General features: G+C 46.8%; 1 protein-coding gene across 1 annotated transcript; it reads right to left on the bottom strand.

Moving 5' to 3' along the window:
* Positions 1-7: 7 nt before the first annotated feature.
* On the bottom strand, positions 8-13813 carry VPS37B (VPS37B subunit of ESCRT-I). The gene is made up of 4 exons (XM_058037098.1): positions 13668-13813; positions 5952-6123; positions 5279-5361; positions 8-4193 (listed from the first exon to the last, which is right to left on the bottom strand). Exons 1-4 carry the CDS (start codon positions 13770-13772, stop codon positions 3729-3731), a joined length of 825 nt encoding a protein of 274 aa, XP_057893081.1. The 5' UTR covers positions 13773-13813; the 3' UTR covers positions 8-3728.
* Positions 13814-20924: the final 7111 nt, after the last annotated feature.

The following is a 20924-nucleotide window of genomic DNA, read 5'->3' as shown; positions in this document are numbered from 1 at the left end:
GACAGGACACCAAGAGATATGCTATTTTATTTAAAATCAGAACACAGTAGATAACAGAAAGACTTATTATGCAAACAACTCCACTGTATGTTCACAACTTGCTCAGCATACAAAGCTGCCCCTTGCTGAGGCAGTCCAGGGTCACACAGAGGAACTGTTCAGGCACAGGAGGACTCTGCCCCTCTGAGCTCCACGGGCAGCTCCAGGGGAGGGCACAGGGATTGCTGCTCTGAGCTCTGCATCTCCACAGGAATTGCTGCTCTGAGCTCTGCATCTCCACAGGAACTGCTGCTCTGGGCTCTGCATCTCCACAGGAACTGCTGCTCTGAGCTCTGCCTCTCCGAGTGATTCCAGTTTGGAGGGCAGAGCAGTCCCAGGAGAGCTGGAGGCAGTGCAGGCTGTGGAGGCTGTGGAGTTGGGGACGGTGACCTCGAGCAGCCCAGGTCCCTCCCAGGGCAGCTCCTGTCCCTCCAGTGGCACCAAGGTGACCTGCCCTGATCAGCTGGGCTGGAACAAAGCACTCCCCCGGCTTTAGGAGCAGCCCCGAGGGCAGGGAGACCCCTGGAGTCAGAACTGCAGTCCAGGTCCAAGTCCCAGCTCAGAACTGCACACAGAGACTGGCACAAACAATGCTGCCCAAAGAGAGCATTCCCAATGCTACCAACACTCTGAAGCCGTGTTACACCTTGTAGTTAAAGGATTTTTCTCCACTCCAATTGCTTTGGGGAAGTTTATGCTATTTGTAGCAGACATCAAAAATCCTTTATATATATATATATACTTTTTTTTTTTTTTTTTGGCAAGCATCGTGAGCCACCCCCTCTCAAGTCTCAGCTTGCCTATGGCATTTTAATCTCACTATCTTATAAACAGTGCAAATTAGTACAATTCTAAACATCCTAGCCAGAGCAGAATTAATTTATTAGCTATAACAGAACAGGAGAAGCTGTTGAAGGGCAACAGGTTGAAAGCACTGACACAGCTCTTGCCAGGTTAGTGTTTCATCAAGTTTGTTGCTGAAAGGATTGAACAGCTTTCCACAGTCATTCTCCTTTACCCTTGAACATCACCAGCAGTCAAGTAAATATTTACAGTTTGTGTGCACACACACACACACAGAATTAATGGCAAAACGTTTTCCATGAGCAGCTGGACTTCAGTTATGAGCTTGCAATAACTGAAACATCACATTAGTTACATCAGCTATGTTCAAACTCACCCATCAGTGAAGGCAACTAGAAGCTTACAAAGAGCAGAAAGAGCTGTTTTTTCTGAAGTATGAGGGTCAGTTTTTGTAAAAGTCAGTGCTCTCAAGAGCCCTTCAATTAGAGTTAAGCAATGGCCATTGAAATGATAAAAATGCTAATATCCTAGAATTACAATCACAAGTAGTGATCCTAAGGCACATCAGCCACATGCATATGCAATAATGCATTGTTTTGCTCCCAGACAAAAAAATTGCATTAGCTTTGTCTGTATTTAGTGTGCACAAGAGGTTGTTTTTAGATAAAGTATCCCTGAAAGGTCATTGTTATCACAAAAGTTACCAAAAGACAGAAGATTTAACAAGTAGTAAAAATATTTCTGGACTACTAATACCAATAAAGTCTGATACATAAAATGCAGTGCAAATTCACCATACACTTATCCATCACCCCCATCACTTCTGAGGACTTCCAGCCCTCAGAAAAAAAAGTTGGCACCTGATAAGTGTAAAATATACCTGGTTGTTTTTATGAAATCTCAGTAGAACTGAATTGGGAGTGTTTTAGAGTTTTGTGTAGCAGGCTCAAAGTATGAATTTCTGCACCCTGGTAGCCCCCACCCACTTTAATTCTTTCTAGGACACATTTCTACACAGACTCATGTTTAGCATCCAGATAGAACAGCTGCCACCCAAATACCAGCACTAACAGCACAGCAAAGTTACTTGGAAACGAGTCATAATTAACCATGCTTATACAAAGCTTCAGTGAGAAAATAATACCAAGAAAAGATATCACACTATTAAAAGAAACCAAAAACAACCACATCCTGTACCATCACTAGATTACAGAAAAAACACACTTTGCAAACAAATCCAATGCACATTGCTTCACAAAACCCCCCATCTATAAAAACTTGCCAGACTTCCACTGGGGAATTGGTTCAGATGCCAGTAACACTGCCCAACCTCCTGCCTTTGGCTGCACAAGGCAGAACAAGCCAAATGACCACGTTCATATTTTCAGAATTGAGAACTTCCTGTTATGAGCTTAATTTCAGATTAGTATTTGCTCAGCACCACACTCCAGAGGAAATGATTAAGGGACAATCCAGGTCTTACATAAAGAAAAAAAAATAGATTTTCTGTTCTGACTGATGTTTGTAGTACAAACTCCCAAACAATGCAGTGCATTCCAGCACAATGATACCAAAATAACTGAAATAACCAGGGGCTTTGACAGATTGGTAACAAACTCACAGACACACTCTGTGCAAACAACAGGGGTTAAAAGCTGCCTCCCCCAGTGCTGGATTAAAACACCAGCAAGTGTCTGTACCTCAGGCTTCAAGAGTCACATCAGGAGTGAAATCTGAGCTGCCCTAAAAAGCCTCTCCCATCCAGAGGCAGAAGTTAAGAACAGAGTCTGTAGGATGCAAACAGCCACCATGGACTTCAAAAGGCTTTTCTTTTTTGCCTACTTGCAGAGAAACATCAACTGCAAATTCCAGATAGATACACATGCCCCAAACTGCAAAAGTAAACGAAATGGGAAAGTTAAGAGTAGTTCTGCCAAGTGAGAGACAGAGTTAAGGGATAAAATGAAACTCTGGAAATTCAAGTGGGCAATTACATGTGAAAATCCAGTATTTGATTAAGAAAATACCCTGCCTAGATTCCTGGAATCACATGGTAGCAAAAGCTAAGCACCTGTGTAAAAAAAATCATTTCTGTATCCAAGGTGTGGAAAAGGAGAGAAAAAACAACCATTAGAAAGAGTCTTAATAGGCAAGGAAATAAAACTGCCTGGTAAAGTGTCTATAAAACCCTAAACTGGCTCTACAAACAGTTTAGTTTCATTTCAAGGGACCAGGACTTTGAGGGTACTGAGCTCTTTAGGAGTGGGAGTAGTGCCTGCTTTGATTACACACTGTCTAAGGTAACAACTGAAATGCAGAAATGAAACTCCTGTCCTTTTCCCTGTCTAAACCCCAGGTGTTGTGACAGGAGCTGCAGCTCAGTGAGCTCTGAAAGCCCCGTGCCCTGGGTGAGGAGGATGCTGGGGCTCCTGTGCACAGCCCTGCCAGCAGTCAGGGATGAGATATGGCTGCAACCATCCCAACAGGTCACAGAATTCCTCAGAGGGACAACCAGCTCCCCGCCAGCCACACAGCCCTCCAGCTGCCAGGGGATACATCAGAACACAGGGAGGATGCTGATCGACCATCACTGAGGAATTCAGAGCGTGGCTCTGTTTGTAACTCAGCAGATCCACTGCCAGCGCCTTCCCAACTCGATGGATTTACAGAATTTAGCCCTCGTCACCTTCCTGGGAAAACCTCGTCACCACTGACCTTTGCAAACAAACATCACATATAGCAAAGCAACTGCAAACCTCTGTGCCACAGCTCGGCCTTTGTGCTCCATTGTGCAAAGAACAGAGGCTCCCATCGCCCGCGGCAAGTCTCTGATGGGGGAAAAGGAAATATAAGCACCAATACCAGAGTCAGGCGCACCCAAACGTTTACTGGAGGATGAAGCCGGGATGCGGAGGAAGGCGAGGCGGTCTCTGGGGCAGCGGCGGAGGATAGGGCGGCACAAACTGGGCCGGGCAGCCCGGCGGGGGCAGCTGGCTCGGGGGCTGGGCGGCTCCGGGCCGCGGCGGCAGGGGCGGGTACGGAGCCGGGGCCGGGGCCGGGCCCGCGGGGAAGCGTCCGGAGGGCGGCGGGGGCGGGATCCGCCGCGGCACCGCCGCCGGAGGGGGGCTCGCGTCCCGGTACGGGTCCCCGGGGGCCGCGGAGGGCTCGGCCGCCCTCGGCTGCGCCGCAGGCTGAGCCTGAGCCTGAGCGAGTCTCTGTCCCTTCAGCACCATCTCCTGCAGCTTCTCGATCTTCACCCGGCGCAGGTGAGCCAGCTTCCTCTTGCTCTGGTACTCGTCGATGAAGGAATCCAGCGGGATTTCACCGTCAAGGAACCTTTCTGCCATATTCTGTCAAATACAGAACACTCTCTTAGGGAACAGCCTACTGCAACAGAATCTAAATGGCTCACATCCCAAAATAGCAGCATTTTGCCTGTGATTTTCCAGCTGGCATATGGAAGATGACTGGCATACTGAAGGATTCTGGGCAGAACTTTGAGTTACTTATTACTCAGAAGCACTGAGAGTTAAATATCACTTTTGCATAAATTTATACTGAAGTAACAGCAATAAAAACATCTGAATCTCGCTCTGAGCGTTCCCCTGATCACCAGAGATGGGAACAAACCAGGTCCAGCAGCTTCCCAGACTGCCAGCTAAGCTGAATTACAGCTCAGTGCTGCCTGAACGGCAGCAGAAACACTCTGAGACTCAGCACAGAGATTATTGCTAAGCCAGGCTCAAGACTCACCCTTACCTGTGGCTTTGGGTAAATGATGTTTAATAACTGAGAGCTGAACAAACATAAACTCACTAAATTCAGCTTGTCCTGGGAATGTCTTTTTACAATCACAATTCAAGGCTTTAATAAGCACATTTTTTTCCTCCTGATTAATTACAGAAAATGCCTGCATGCAAATCTGCAAACAAATCCAAACACTCCCGTTATTCTGAAGTCACATCACCCTTCAGGCACTTGTGTGTCAGCAAGTGGTGACCCCTGGCACCTGCACAGACACACCGAGACCACAATGGGATATTTCACCACAGCACTGCAGGAAAAGCAGCACAGGCACAGGTTGGTTTTTTTTATTAGGCCACTAACTGACATTTATTATGAAGTAATACATGTACCGGGCAAACCCCATTGGAAAAAAGATCCCACATTTTTGAACTCTACAGGTCTGAAGGCAAAGTCAAGGAACTGAGAGGGTTTGCCTAAAAAGGAGCACTTTCTGTCTTGAACTTCAAAGATGTTAAGAGTAGAAAATTACTCAGATAAAAAAGAAATAAAATTGCTGGAACCCAATAGCTGCTCCCTGAGGTTCAGAGCAGAGACAAGTCCTTATTCTCTCATCTGTCACATGCTCAGCTCAGCCATGGAAGGTTCTGGCCATGGGGGCAGTGGCAGAATTGGGGAGTTCTGTCATTACCTCTGTGTCTTCCTCGATCTTGGCCCCCTCAGCCTGCAGCAGGGCCAGCAGGGTCTCCAGGGAAGCATTGCTGGATTGTCTGTCTGCAAAGGCACAGCAAGGACACAAAGTGACAGCAGGTCCAGGTGACCTGGAACTGCACAGCAACCTCCGGGGCACATCTGCACCACCGGCAGGCTCTGCAGCTCCACACAGGGCCATGCACAGGCAGAAATGTGGTAACAACTCAGGAACATGGTCAGAGTGCTAAGAGCTGAAATTTAATTCCAATTATATATTTATAATGTTGAAAATACTTCAGCAAGTGCAGTATCAGATGCACAATATAATTCAGTATGAAACTTAAATATAATATTCCATTTGATTTATAAACAGTCACTAAAACTCCAAGTGTTCTGCTCTTTAGCAAGGTAACTGAAGTTGATAATTTAAAGAGTAGGTCAAGAACAGGTAGGTAACAGGAAGAATCCACAGTATCTGTTACTGGGTGTGACAGTCACTTAATAAATCATCAGAAGTGTGATCTATTTCAGCACTATAAAGAATGACATTTCACTTTGTACCCTAATTCACACAGCTAAAAATGAGACACCAAAAACCAAACAACAAACAGGCAACAGATTTACATCACTTAAAAAAACAGCAAATCATAATTGTCAGCAGCCACTGTTACCTAGTTTTGTTTTCTTTATCTGGTATGCCTCAAAAAGAACTTGCAGCTCCTGATATTTCTCAGTTAAATTTGATTTCAGAGACTCCAACTTTGGCTGGTACAGGAGATTTCCCTCTGCCAGGCTGCGGTTGCTGGCAAGAGTCATGTCCTTGCTGTGCTGAACATTTTGGGCCTGGATATAAAACAAAAACAAAACAACAAGTGTGTGAAATGACAGTGACATTATTAAGCAAGACAAAATGAGACTCTGAAAAGTTTTAAACAAACAACAGAAGTATGTAAGAATTAGTGCTGTGGCGTTGGGCCTGCAACTGATGAACAAATGATGAAAATTGACAGATAAAGCAACAGCTCTTGAAAAAATCTGAATTCCAGCAGTGAGATATAATGGGTGCAGAAGAATCTTATCCCTTATCTTGCTAATAAGGATGGCATCATGTAAAAAATAAGGATGGCATGGTGACTGCTCCTTCTCCAGAATATTCTTCCCCAGCTGTGTTACACCAATCCTGGATTAATGCCAAAACCTTCATTTTTTTCAGTTTAATCCTTCTGCTCAACAGTTCCCAGCCTAAAGAAAAAAATGGCAATTCTCACACAGCCAAGATTCAGCCAGATTCCAGCCTGCTCACACTCACACAGGCACACGAGAGCCTCGGGAGCTCTGGGAGTGTTTGGAGAAGTGTTTGGAGAAGTCTGCCCTGGGTGTCACATCAGATTCACTAAAATATTCAGACATCAAAAGGGGAAAAAACAACCAACCAACCAATCAACCAACCAAGGGATTTGATTCCAGATTCTCAGGCTGGATCAACAAGAGGAATATTCCTCCCAGGGCACCACTGACTGATTCCACTGAGCTGCCTCCAAAGCCACAGAATTTTGGCACATTTTTGTCACCTCCCCCATCCAGGTGTCCCTCCATCCAGGTTTTCCCTCCCATTGCAGCAAAGAGCAAAGAGCAGCACAGACCCAGCTCCTGCCACACCCCACAGACAGGGAAAGGGGAAACCCAAACGAGCTGTTCCATAGCCCCAGAAAAGGTCAGCAGCAAATTCAGGTGTTCTTCCAGGCACAGCCACTGTCTTTGAGAGCAATTACTTCCTTCTGCAATATTCATATGTCACTTTAATTTCCTGAATTCAAAACTCGGTGTTACTTAAACACTTGTCCCCAGATACTGCTCTTCAAAAGCCAAAGTTTCACTCTCACCCTGCTCTTGCCAAATCACTTAAAAACCCAACAACAACCACCAAGGATAATGCAGAGTCCTAAATTCTCATCCATCCCAATTCCACTCCAAATTGTGGAATTCAGGAATTACACTTTCAATATTGTTTTCACTCCTCAAGCCTAAAGAAGCATCCAGCCCTAAGCTTGTGTTCAATGTGGATCCTTTCAAAGAACAAAAAGAAAGTTCCCTTCTTACCTTTGAATCTAATGCAAAATAATTTAAATTAAACTGGTTTCCATTTGTTTATTCTCATATAATCTGATCCAGTTAGGACTGCTGCTTTCAGAAAGCTGAAGTCTCCCTGTTTTACATTTTTTAAAAAATAATTATTAAGGGTTTAACAGCTGAATTAGTGGCACCCAGCTCTTACCAAGCCCCTGTCACTGGCTGCCTCCTGAACTGCCAGCCAAGGAAAACTGTGCAAAAATATTGATGGGTTCTGGTGCCTCTTTCACCATTTTAATGAGCTCACTCCTTCCTCACAGCAAATTCAGAATTTGCACTGCTTGGGAGGCTGAAATTCCCCTGTCAGTCAGGAGGGAGCAGTTTAATGACAGAACTGATCTCTCCTTTAGGATGAAGAAGATGCACATTTACTCAGGGCAGAGAAAAGCCAGTGGACACAAACCTGTAAGCCTTTCAAGAGCACAAACACCAGGAAAATGAAGCTTTTACTAGAATCATTCATAGCAAAAAGGAGGAGGTAGAAATCCAAATAAACAGAGTAAGAAAAAGCTTCCTAAAGTCAGGTGAGACTTCTGTGATGTTGATCCTGCCTCAAGTGTCAGAATATTTCTCAACAGGACCAGGAGGGAGGAAGAAGCAGCAAATTCCTAAATAATGATCTGCTGAAAAACTTTGCTTTTAAATCATTTCAAATGTGAGGAGATGAATAAATACCACTATGACATGATGTATCTGACTTGTGAAAATAAAAAAAACGTGATTAATATGACCTGCCTGCCTCTAAGGCAGAGTGGTGTCCTGTCCTTTGCACCTGATATCTGATCATTATAGACTAGACAAAGCTCTACCAAAAGTCTTAAAAATATTTGTTGTAAACTGATTAAGATATTTGTAATTGCACTTTAAGTTACAGTGCTTGAAGTTACACAGGACTTAAGGACTAAACTCTCTCCATATTAGAACATTTCTGAGAAGGAAATATTTTTTCTAACAGAAGTTGATCAAGAATGGTAATTGACACTTAATGATGAATTAAAATGTCACTCCTGAAGCCTCCACTTCCAGCATTGGTCTGTGACAAATTTCTTTTAACAATGCACCCTTGGAGAGATGAGAAACTTGAATGTCACCCAAAACCATGAGAAGAACCAGTTCCTCAGACACAAAGCAAACTTGGGAATTATTTAGTTTAATGAAGCTCAAGGAGGAGCTGGTGAAGACCCATCCACTCGTTTCAGGACACTGAAATATTTCATGTCACTGGGAGAATTTTGAAGCCTGTGAGTTCTATTTCACAAACAGAACAGATCCAATCCCAGAGCAAAGCAACCTGAATACAGCCACAATCTGTAAACCAGAATAATCTCTTCAATGATGTTAGGGTCTGTGTAAAAACCTGACAGCAACTGTTCCACTACAAATGCAAGTTAATTCAAGGAATCAGAAAGCAGACACTGTAAAGTTTGCCTAAAAATGAGTAATTTAAAACTACAAAAAAAAAAAAAAAAAAAAAAAACCAAAAAAAAAAAACAGCTGCAAAATCAGCCAGGCTGGAAGGCCCAGTGCAGCATGAGCAGTCTATTAAGGTTATCAGTGCAGCACAAAGCAAGCTTTCAGCATCCACTCACAGCTCCCCACAGGGCCGAGACAAAGGCTGAGGAAGGAATAAATCCAACAAAAGGTGTTTTGTTACCACGTGTGACAAAAATGGGCATTAGCAGGGAACTGCTCCTGCACTGCTTGTTCACCTGCCCAGTGCAAGTGTCAGAATGAAGTTATTTAGAGATAAAAGTCAGGAGCATGGGAGTCCAGCACAATTCCTAACAGGACTCTTGAGGTCATGAGCACTTCAACAGGCAGGAAATGTTAATCTGAAACCAGATGAAAATACCAGTCAGAATCAGGAGACATAGTGAGGCAGGACAATATTAAGGAGAAAAGGGGAATATATGAGCTTTTTCTTTTTTTTTCTTTTTTTTTTTTTTTTTAACTGCTAAGCTCTCACTATGAATTCTGAATGGGACAAATGGGGCAGCCACACTGAGCTGCTTACAAGGGGATTTTCATGGAAGGATTGCTCACTCCTGAGCAGAGCACTCAACACCAAACTGTGCTGCAAGGGAATAAAGCCATGGACACACACAGGTTATTAAAAACACAAGTCAGGGTTTATGCAGCACTGCAAAACTTCAGCTGCTTAAAAAATGAATTTCTTTAATGGACATAATTTGAATAATTTTACTCAAGGATTTATTTAATGAGCATTTCCAAGAGCAGGCAGCAGCAACTGCTTTGGGAATTTAGAGTCTACTACTTTTATGAACTGCAGCTTTGTTTCATCCCACTTTTAAAAAGGGAAAAAAAAAAAAAAAAAGCTGGATAAAATTAAACCAGAACTAGTACTAGCTTAGCAACACTCATTCTATAAATGTTGATCCCTTACTCCAAAAGAATGGTTTGCAGCAAGAGTTATTTGTGTAAAACGTCTGTGAGCGGCGTCACCCTGGCTCATCCAAAGCTCATTCCCAGAGGGGCTGAGCAATCCTGGCTGCCCACAAAGCCCATCAGGAGCTGCTCTAATTATCAGCTTGCTCTGGCCGGCCCCACAGAGAGGAGTCTCTGGGTACCTTCGAGAAAAAGTCTCTTAAGGAGCTCTAAATAAAGAGCAGCTCTGGTTTAATTCCTTTGTACACAGGACACATCCGCGGCGGCTTTAGATTTCTCCAGCCTCTGTCACTGCCACATTCTCTTTCACTTACACAGACTTGTAAATTAAGAAGAAAATGTGCAGTCCCACTGTGGATGTATAAAGATGCACATTTGGAGTGTCAAATGAACCCCTGAAACAGGAGCTGGCAGGTGCAGAGTAGGAGAAGAGACTTCTTTTACAGAAGATTTAGGAGTGCTTTTCATCAGGGGCTGGTGAATAATAATACACCCCCTAACAACATCTGTTCTGTAATAAATATTAAAACATACTGCAAAGTAATTAGATTGGCTAAATTTAGCTCTTGTGATTACTTGAAAATGACAAAATGAAGCTTAGAAGGTAAGCTGCAGTTCCTAGACATTTCTTGCAGAGGGAAGACACTGAGCACTGCAATTTGCACTCCTCACACACAGACACTCACTCATTTGGTGCTCAGCTAGAAGAGAAAAATCTGTACTTGTCACCAAGTCTAATTCCTAACTTTGCAACTAAATTTCATGTTTGGCCAACAAGAACATGACCACTTGCACAATGTGGTTTCAGGACAGGAGGAGGAATCCAAGAAATCTGGGCAGGAATGCACAGAGTTGAACTTGGACTTTCTGCCCAGCAGGATCTGTTCAATCAGCTTTTGAGAAAAGGACTGTGCTCAAAAAATTCCTTCTGTGCTTGCCAGTGTACTCTGAAATGCTGGAATGAGAAGAAGGCAATACATTTCTGACTTCTTGATTTCACGTAATTAAGGTATTGAAAAGCTAACAATTTTTGGCCATGGAACCTTAGCAGCCAGTAACACAAAACTGCACGGCTACAGAAGTGATGCTCCAGGAGACAAAAAGAAAACTCACTTTCACAGGGAAATTCATCAAATCATCACCAGTGTCAGGTCACAAATTCTCTCATCTGAGCTTTTTAGGGTTATCTCACTGAGACTGACTTTTATAAACAAATTACTTTTATGAGCCTGCCACAGCAGGAGGTTTGGAACTAAATGATCTTTCAGGTCCCCTCCATCCCAACCCTGTGACTGCCTGTTTAATGAAGATGGATGCTGTGCATGCACTGAGAGATGACAAAAAAAGCCCTCCTCAGTCTGAGAAGGCTGGGAGCAGCAGACAAGCAGCTTCCTTCCTTTTTCTGGCAGACCAGAGTTGGTTGCTCAGGCTCAGACAGGAAAAGCAGCAGCTCAGCTCTGCTGCCACAGGGTCACACACCTGGGGACACTGCAGGACACTGTGCCAGCACATCACCCCTGGGCACACACACACACACACAGAGACACACACACCCACAAATCTGCTCAACATTCCCTCCAAGGCTGTGAGTGCCTATTTTTAGCTGTCAGCAAGAAAGCCGAGTGGTTTTTCCAAATCCTCCTCCTCCTCTGTGAACAAAACACTGGGGTTTGAGCTGGGTTTGAGCTGGGTTTTCCCTTGCAACAAGGAGAACAAAGGGGTTTGTTTTTTTTTTCAATTGTGGAATAATCAGCTTTAACCAACTTTGCCACTGAAAATATAAATTATCTCAGAGAAGTGAGTTGAGAATCGTGATTTAACTGGAATGTCACAGTGAAACCAGGAATGCAGGGACTTTGGAACAACCCCAGAACCTGGACACACCATGGACTGACAGCAGTGAGGTCACCCTGGTGCCTCCTCAATGCTCAGGATTTCCCTCTCTCCCTCTTCCTGCCACACGCTCCCAGTGAAAACCCAGGTCTCACATGCAACAAACAATTCAGTGAGGGCAAAAACAGCAGGAGGAAGGAATATTCAAGCGTGGCCAATTCCCTCCAAGATGGGTAAACACGTTTGCAGCTGAACAGACTCCAGTAAAAGCCTCCACATCCAATAAAAGAGGATTACAGCAGCACAGCCCTGTTGCCACACAGCCCGAGCACCTCCAAACCTGGCCACACTTCCCAAACACCACAAAATAAATGTTCCCTCGGGCCCACAGAATCCACTCTGCAATTTAAAAGCCTTAAGATGCCAACGAGAGAGGAAAACCTGAGGGTCAATATGGGCTGGCTGTGTACTGAGGAATGATTTTTTCTACTGAGGTCATGAGGTTTTCTGCCACTTCTGACCCACAGTCTTAACTTCACACTGAGAAATAAATTATAACAAAGAGCCCATGTCCCTTGGCAGGGGTCACTAGAAGCAGCAGCAGCTCCACCGTTCACACCCTCACCAAGGTAAGCCCATTACAACCTGCTGGGTTTCCTTAAATAGGTTTTGTTCAGCAGGGTGCTGCTGCCCCCAGCAAGCCAAGAGCTCTCTGCATGTTCTACTTTCCACAGCACCGCCTGCTCCTTCCAAGTTCTCAAAATATAGAGGCTGGCACAAAAAGTTGTTATGGCTGCCCCACTCTCCCCAGAAATCTATTGGCACAAAGCTCGAAATCTGAATTGTTGCATAATACAGCAAATAAATTCCCCAGGACACCTCATCAATACAACAAATAATACAGCAAATAAATTGCCCAGGACACCTCATCAGCTCAGCCCCAGCCTTCAGTGGGCCTGTCCATGGGTAATACTCTGATAATCTGGCTCGAGGTGATCCAGAACAATTTCCTCAGAAGCACCAAAAGGGCCAGAATCTTAGTTTGAGAGAACACAATTACAATTGATTTTACTTTATAAACTTAAGCTTCTTTCTCAAGAACATGTTGCCACTGCTTCTCTTCTGATGAGGCTTTTGTCGTCTAATTTAAGACACCAAAAACCCCCAATAAATACAGGACCCAGAGAAGCAGAGTACATTTTTTTCTTTTCAAGTTTTCATACATATAGTTTCATCTTATTTGCTCTTATCTGACTAAGAGTAAGACTCTTTCAGGGACATCTGTGGCCAAATAAACCCAGAACAGTCTCATACCTGAACTGTAACACCCAGTGTCCACTGGCACATAGAGAAACCAGTCAAAGACAAGCACAGCCAGAGGAACAAAACAGGCTCCTGTTTTGTTTTAAGAATCCCAGAGCCAAAAGCAGGACTTCGAGCCTGATGCACTGACAAAGACACTTCAAATAGGCAAAACAAGCAGCAGAGAAGGCTGACAGCCCTGGCTGCGCCCAGCATACCAACGGAGGCACACAGAAATCTCTTTCACGTTGTTTTCAATTCACCCTGGCAAAATCCTTCCCCACGGCCGAGGCACAGAACGAGCGCTGTGCGAACGGAAAAGCCGATCCCACCTCCAGGCCGTCACCGTCTCCTAATTCAGGGCTCGGATTCATTGAATTTCGCGTTTCCAGCCCGCCGAGCCCTCGCCCCTCGCGGGCACCCAGCGGGCACGGATCCCCGCCGCGGCCGGCGAACAAAGGCCGGAGGGCCGGGCCGGGACAGCGGGGCCGGGGGCGGCAGCGCAGGGGGAGCGGGGACGGGACCGGCAGCGCTGCCCGCAGCCCCGGGGGCTCCTCACGCACCGGCAGCTCCGCGGCGGGGCCGAGGCCGCCCGGCGGCTCCGGGCAGCGGCGAGTCCCGAGCCCCCCAGCAGCGAGCGGCACCGGGCACCCGGCGGGCTGAGGGGGGCGGCCCGAGGAGAGGCCGCGGCCGGGGAGCGCGAGGCAGCCCCTCACCTCTTCCATCTCGCGGGCCATGTCCTGGAGCTGCTCCTCGTCGTCCAGCAGCGCGCTGAGCTCCTGCAGGCTCAGCGCCTCCAGGCGCCGCGCGTCCAGCGCCATCCCGGCCCCGCCGCCGTTCCCGCCCCGGCCCCGCACCGGAAGTGCCGCCGCGCTCTCGCCCCGGCCCGGCGGCACCGCCCTCAGCGCCCCCTGCCGGGGGGGCGTGTCGGGGCGTACCACGGGGGCTGCGCGGCGGGAGGGGGGCGCTGCTGGACCGAACCAAAGGGGCCTGGGGAGGGGGGCCGCGGTGCCTGAGCGGGCCCGGGCTCAGGGGAGCACCTGTGAGGGAGGGGTGAAGCCCCTGTGAGGGGTCCGCGAGGGGAGCCCCTGTGAGCGAGTGAAGCCCCTGTGAGGGGTCCGCGAGGGGAGCCCCTGTGAGCGGGTGAAGCCCCTGTGAGGGGTCCGCGAGGGGAGCCCCTGTGAGCGGGTGAAGCCCCTGTGAGGGGGTGAAGCCCCTCCGTGGGCACAGCGCCGGGCAGAGCCCCGCACAGAGCGAGCTTTGTGCGCTGCGCTCACGTGAGGCGCTCGGAGTCCCGAGGGATCGGTCAGTGAGGTTGGAAAAGACCTCTGAGATCATCGAGTGCAGCTTGTGACCGATCACCTCCTTGTCCACCAGACCGCAGCCATGAGTGCCACGTCCAGTCGTTCCTTACACACCTCCAGGAGTGGGGACTCCTGGGCAGCCCTTTCCGATGTTTTATCACCTTTTCAGTTAACAAATTCCTCCTGGTGTCCAACCTGAGCGTCCCCTGGCGCAGCCTGGGGCCGTTCCCTCTCCTGTCCCTGTTCCCTGCGAGCACAGCCCAAACCCCAGGCTGTCCCCTCCTGTCAGGAGCTGTGCAGAGCCAAAGGGCCCCCTGAGCCTCCATTTCTCCAGGTCCAGGCCCTTTCCAGCTCCCTCAGCCCCTCCCGGGGCTCCAGCCCCTTCCCAGCTCCATTCCCTTCCCTGTACACGCTCCTCAATTCATCCATGGAGGCCCCAGAAGTGGGCTCAGGACTCCAGGTGTGTCCCCAGAGATGTGACTTTGGGACACTCGGAGGTCGCTGGAATGGCTCCGACCGTGCCCTGTGTCCTGCAGGACAGAGCTGGGCTCCCAGAGAGCCTTCCCAGCCCCACCAGCACACAGCTCCTGCCTGAGGTGCCACAGACACTCGTGGCCTCCTTTGTTTAAAATTCCCCAGCTGTAAATTCGGAAGGAAAATCAGTTAGATTTAACTTGCATTTCCTTACCCAGGTTGGGGCTTGGCTGGAGTAAATCTCAAAAGAGTGATTGCATTATTGTTCTCAAGACTAGGCTGAATACTTATTTAGGTTAAAAATAGCTGAAAATCATATCTGGCCAAGCTTTGGTGCTAGGCCATTTCATCCATCTTAAACCCTTTCTTCTTCAACAGTAAAGGTCAATAAATAATCTGTCAAAGATCTGTTTCATGGTAAATTTAAATACTTTTGAAATGCAATGTAGTAAAAACGACGTCAATTAAACCACCATATATTTTGTTCTTCTGATTTTTATCAGTCATGTCACCAGCACTGGAGTCGGCAGTGTGTGGTAACCCTTAGGAGCAGCAGCTCCCCAATTACTGCTGCTGTTAGCAGAGCTGATAAAGACAATTATGCCTGGAAACAATTAATTGTGTTAAAAGAGCCTCAGTTATATGCATCACTTGGCATGCAGCACCTTCCTGGCCTGCTTTTGTCCCTGTGTGGGTGTGGGTGTGTGTATTATTTCCGTGTGTGTAACTCTGGAGAGAGAGCCAAAAGGAGCCAGGAGCCAAGGGAACAGGAGAGGGAATGGCCACGTGGTCCTTGTCCTTTGGAGTTGATATTTTTGATCTAACTGGGAAGAATAAAAAAAAAAAAAAAATCCATACAGTGACTGAATACAATTCTGATGCAATGAAGTTGCAGTCACACTCAGGAAGTGACCCAGCAGCTCCTGGCAGGACACTGTGATGACGGGACAGCTTTATCTTTATGCTTGTTCTTTTGTCCTATAACTAAACTCAGCTCCCCACACCTCCCACCTTCCCAAAATCCCTTTGTCATTGTTATCCACAGGGAACAAGGGCCAGCAAGGTGACCCTGCCCTGCTGGCAGCCCGGTGCAGATCCAAGGTGCGCTGGTGGGGAGGCGAGGCCGCGGTGTTTGCGCAGCAGGAAGCTGAGCCCAGGGTGGGGAGAAGGTGCTCGGTGACACAGGAATGTCCCAGTAGCACAGCTCTCACCAGCCCAGCACACCTGCCCGCTGCAGGGATGTGCTCTGTGCCAGGTGAGTCAGCAGCCGTGCCCTGGGCACTGGCAGGGCCCTGCACAGTCACCCAGCCCTGCCTTGCTGTTTGAATCCAGCAGATAGTCACCCTGCCAACACCATTCCTGTGTTTGCACAGCCCCATCAGGCAGGGTTACAGCCACGGGTTAAACCTGCTGGAAATCTGCTCATGCAAACACACGTACGCATATACACACATGCAAACAGAGGAATTAGCTGAGGGATTAGGAAAAGCCCTTTCTTCCCAAGAACATTGCTAATTTGAACTTCATACCATAACTAAATAAATGGTTGGAGGGGGGAGTGTGGTTCAGAAGAGTCTGACTCAGCTTCATGTTGCAAATCTAGTTTTACCACTGCCTCACTGTGTGATCCTGAGTGGAGTTCTCAGATTCCCTCAACCATGGTGCCTTTTGCTGAAAAGGGAGATAATAAGAACTGCTCAGTCACAGTGGGAACATAACTCATTTGTGCTCAAGTACAACATACATTGAAAATACTGCTTCTCCCTGGGGGGGGGGGGGGGTAATTTGGGTTCTGGTGATGGTGCAGAGGAGCCTGCATTAAACATCTGGGTTGTTTTTGAGTACTTTGGTCAGCACCTGCATGTAAGCGAGCTCTCCAGTTGTCCAGAGAAGCAGCTGAGGCTGAGACACAAGATAGAAGTCAACTGCTTTTGTGTAATTATATTTTCTATTTGGACAGGTAGGAGGGTGCCTTCCCATTCTGCAGCCTTAATGGAAGATAAAGGTACAGCACATCACTGGGACAGGATATGAAGGATTGCAGATAAACCAGGATTTTGGGCTACAGGGTTTATCAAATATTGCAGTGCTGCAGGCTGGGATTTATCATCTCCCCAGGCTTGGTTCCTATTTGCCTTTGCTGAAATCCTTTTGAAGGGTGACAGCATTCAAGTACATTAGAACTGTAAGCAGGCAAAGTACAGAAGTCAGGATTTCTTATTACAGGAGAAATGGAATAAAAAATTTGTGAAGATTACAGGGGAAACCATGTCATAGTGAATAAGAAGTCAAGCTCCAATCTTGAGGAAAACTGGCATCCAGACTAGTTTAAATAAGATGTTAGGTATTTTTTGCTATTTAAACTTGATCTTGAATTTCCTCCTGGTACCTCATATCCTTTTACGGTCAGTAGCACTGGCCTCATGCATATTTATTAGACTTAGACATATTTTGCAAGTCACCTTCACATCTTATTTTCTTTTCCTGGACAAACAGGTTGGTTATGTACACATTGAATTTGCAAATCTCATCTCTGGTGTACATTAACCCCTATTAGTCTGGTTGCTTAATGTGCAGATAAGTTTTGGGGCTTATTTGCAATTTAACTTCCTTCTGTATATCAAGCACAGCCCATACTTCTGTTTAGTTTTCACAACCCAGATTCCTTCACAAATGGAAATGACCTGCATATCCAGCATCCTGGCAGAGAATCAGCCCTTCTGTTTGAGAGATCAGTGCCCCTGCTGTGTGAGAGAGAGCAGGAACTGGGTGTTTGTAAGGTGCTCCTTCCTTTCAGGGAGCTGCAGGTGTCAGAAGAGCAGCAGGTCTATTTACCTGCACTTATTTTCTTTGCCTTAAGCTCACATTGAAGCTGGAACAGAAGAGGCAGATTTTATTTTTCCTCCCCAGACTAAACCACATCTCTGAACCCAAGCTAGAAGCACTTTCTATTTGCTTGTGGCACTTCCAGAGCTGCTGAAGGCCTAGAAAGTGCAGCCACTGGAACACACACAGCTGGTTATTGAGGCAGAGGTTGGTGAGGCAGGAGACAAGTTGTTGGAATAAACACAGCTGTGTTTTTTCCATCACTGAGTGCTCATTTACTGGGTCAGTCAGCCACAGACCCTGGCTGTGCAAAGGCACAGGGTAAATCCCTGTCCCTGGGGAAGCTCTGCGACTGCAGGATCCACTCTCAGATTTCACCTTGGATGGGGTTCACTGTTGTTTGAATCAAATAAAGCTGTGGTTATACCTATTACAGGGAATGGTTAGAGCTTATTAATAGTGAGGCAAACAACCTGCCATGGGATATACAGTCAATTTGCAATCAGTTGTGCTTTCAAATGCTTAATTGCTTACAGTTCTGCCAGGACAGTCTTCAGTGCCCCCAGGTTAAGGTTTCAGATGAACCCCTCTGAGTTCCCTGTGAGGAATTTTCCCTTTGAAGAAAAGGATCTTTTTATCTCCATCACTCTAACAGAGAAGCTCTGAAACTGATTTTGTTCATGTTCCCAGCTCTGGGCAAAGCCACAGCCACACAATTCTACAGTCCAGGGTTTCAGAGGGAACAGTGGCCTTGTTTCCAGGAGAACAGCCTGAAACACAGCCTGGCCCCAGGCAGCCAGGCCCGAGGGACTGGGCAGGAAGCAGCTCCTGTTCCAGCACTGGAGCAGTTCCCACTGCTGCTCTGGGTGAAGCACAGCTTTACTGCCAGGCTGAGCCTGGCTAATGGGCACTGCTGACCCTGATTTTCACTTCAAAAAGAAGCTGTAGTTGGAATGATTTAGAAAGGCAGGATTTTCTATGCAGTCCCAGGGTTGGTGCAGGCAAAAAGATCTGCATTAGATTAATTCTGCTGGATCCCTGGTGCTGTGTGGAGCTCCCACCCATCTTCCAGGGCATAGAAAACCCTCCCAGCTTTAGCACACAAGCAGTGCCACTTGTCACACATGCCAACAGCACAATAAAAGGGCCCCTTCAAGCCACAAGATGAGAGGCTCAGGGGAAAAGTAGCCTTGAGTTATCTGGATGCAGAAGAGAGAATCCAGCACCTGTGGCAATGAACAAAGTCAGGCCCTGTTATCAGCTTGGACTGGTGCCACCAGCAGAGACAATCTGCTGTTTCCAGAGTGCCATTTCAGTTGAAGCTGTTTGGACCCAGCCTGGGAATACAATGCTGGGATTATCATCACAGCAGCCTTGGGAAATAGGCTTCCCTTCCTGAAATTCAGTGCGGCATTTTTGCAATAAAACTGATCTAATTGCATCCTCCAGTCCCCCTTTTGCAGTCATGCCTGCGAGGGACACACAGGACACAATCAAATTCTCTTTCCTGGCATCCCATGTTACTAATGACCATTGTCCTACCAGTACTTTGCAGGGTGAGTTGGCTTCCCTAGTTCCCAGCCAGCCTAATTTGGGTTTCCCCCCAGTTTTTTAATTAAGCAGAAATCAATTCCACTTCTATGAGCCAGTGGCCACATTCTGCTCCCAGGTACTGATGAAAATGCAGAATTAATCACTTGCCCGTCAGCACTGGGTGGAACCCCCAACCTCCTCATACCCACAGAGCAAATTTTCCTCAAGCAGGAACTCCTGGCCATTTACTGAAGGATGATTGAGGAGCTCAGAGCACCACACACAAACTCCCTAAGCGGAGGGAGGGAAAACAAAAAGACATCTTGTTCTTCTTCTGGGGCACAGATTGTTATCATATCACAAAAGCCAGCAGCTGAAAAGATTCCAGCCAGGAAGCACCACGCTCTGAGAACAGGTTAGACTGCCTGTCCTTCCCTGGGAGACTGACACCCAACGGGATCAGGATGGAAATGAGTTATCCCGACTGCTGGGCTCACAGCCATTATCAGATGCTGGAGTGTTTTACATACCTCCTTCTCTGTGGGCTCCTCTTGGCATTCCCCAGAACACGTGCAGGAGCAGCTGCTTTCAGCTGGGGTGTCAGATGAACGTTACCTTGAAAACCCAGAAAGCAAAAAACACCCCCAACCAGAGCGGCTCGATGTTGAGTGGCAGAGGTAGTATTTTATTTTTTTTTCTTTGAGCATCCCTCCTCAAGGACACTAAATTTAGAGTTTGTAAAACATCACTAAATGAAAACAAAACATTGCCAATAACGAAAATGCAAACCTGCTGGAAAGGAAAATGCAGCAGCATTCAAGTATCAGAAAACATGAGAGCTAAAGTGCTTGAGAGAATTTCCTAACTATGCAGAGTCTGAAGTCAGTGTTCCCCTAGAAATGCTATTTTTAAAACAGCACTTGCCTGGCTGCATAGGATTTTTCATCAGTCTATAGCAGGATAACACTACTAAGCCAGAGCCATGACCCCAAAGGGCTAGGAGCAACACATTTCTTTCTGTCCCTCATACTAAAATAAATTATATTCAAAGAAACACATTATAAAGTTCAGGCAGCTGAAGCTGGACTTCAAGGAACGTGACAGAACGGATTTCCCATGCAGTGAAGTCGCTAGCATGGCCTGAAGCTGAACAAAGCTTTGGTGGGATTTATAAAGTGCTGTTTTTTAGTGTTTTTTGCCTGTCTTTAGTAGTGGTTTTTTTCACACCAGCACCGGGGTTGTGAGTTAAAAAAAATTCTGAACAGACCAATTTTCAGTGGATGCTGGAGCCAGACAGACATTGCACAGTGCACACAAATAACATTAAAAAACTACAAACAAATCGAACAAAAAAAACCCCAAGCCCCAAAACCTAACCCAGATATGGTAAAACGTTTCATCCTTAAAAACAAACACCCACCAAGCACCAAGAGCAAATCAGAAAGTAACATCTGTTTCCCGGTCCCCAGGCTTGTCCCAGCAAGGATGGATACTACGTAATTCAAGCTCAGCAGCAATGGTTGAGAGCCTGAGCCTGCAGGCACTCAGTGCAAAACTCTCCCGCATTCAACTCTATGGGAGTGATCCAGTTTTCACCAAAGCCAAAGGGAACTCCCTACAGGCTTCAGCCAACTTTGGATTAACCCCATAGACTGACAGAGGGAGCAGGACCTTGCTTTACAGTCAGTTTTTCTATCCAGCCACAAAAGCCACCCCCTGAAATTCCTGGAGGGGTTTTCAACCTCCCCCCCCCCGCCATGCATGCATTTAACATCCATTACAGTTAATAGCAGTTACACATGCAGATCGATGGGAGAAAAGTCCCAGTCGAGAGGA

This window comes from Melospiza georgiana, chromosome 18 (genome assembly GCF_028018845.1).
Source record: "Melospiza georgiana isolate bMelGeo1 chromosome 18, bMelGeo1.pri, whole genome shotgun sequence".
Taxonomy (NCBI): domain Eukaryota; kingdom Metazoa; phylum Chordata; class Aves; order Passeriformes; family Passerellidae; genus Melospiza; species Melospiza georgiana.
This window is presented reverse-complemented; position numbering and strand designations above follow the sequence as displayed.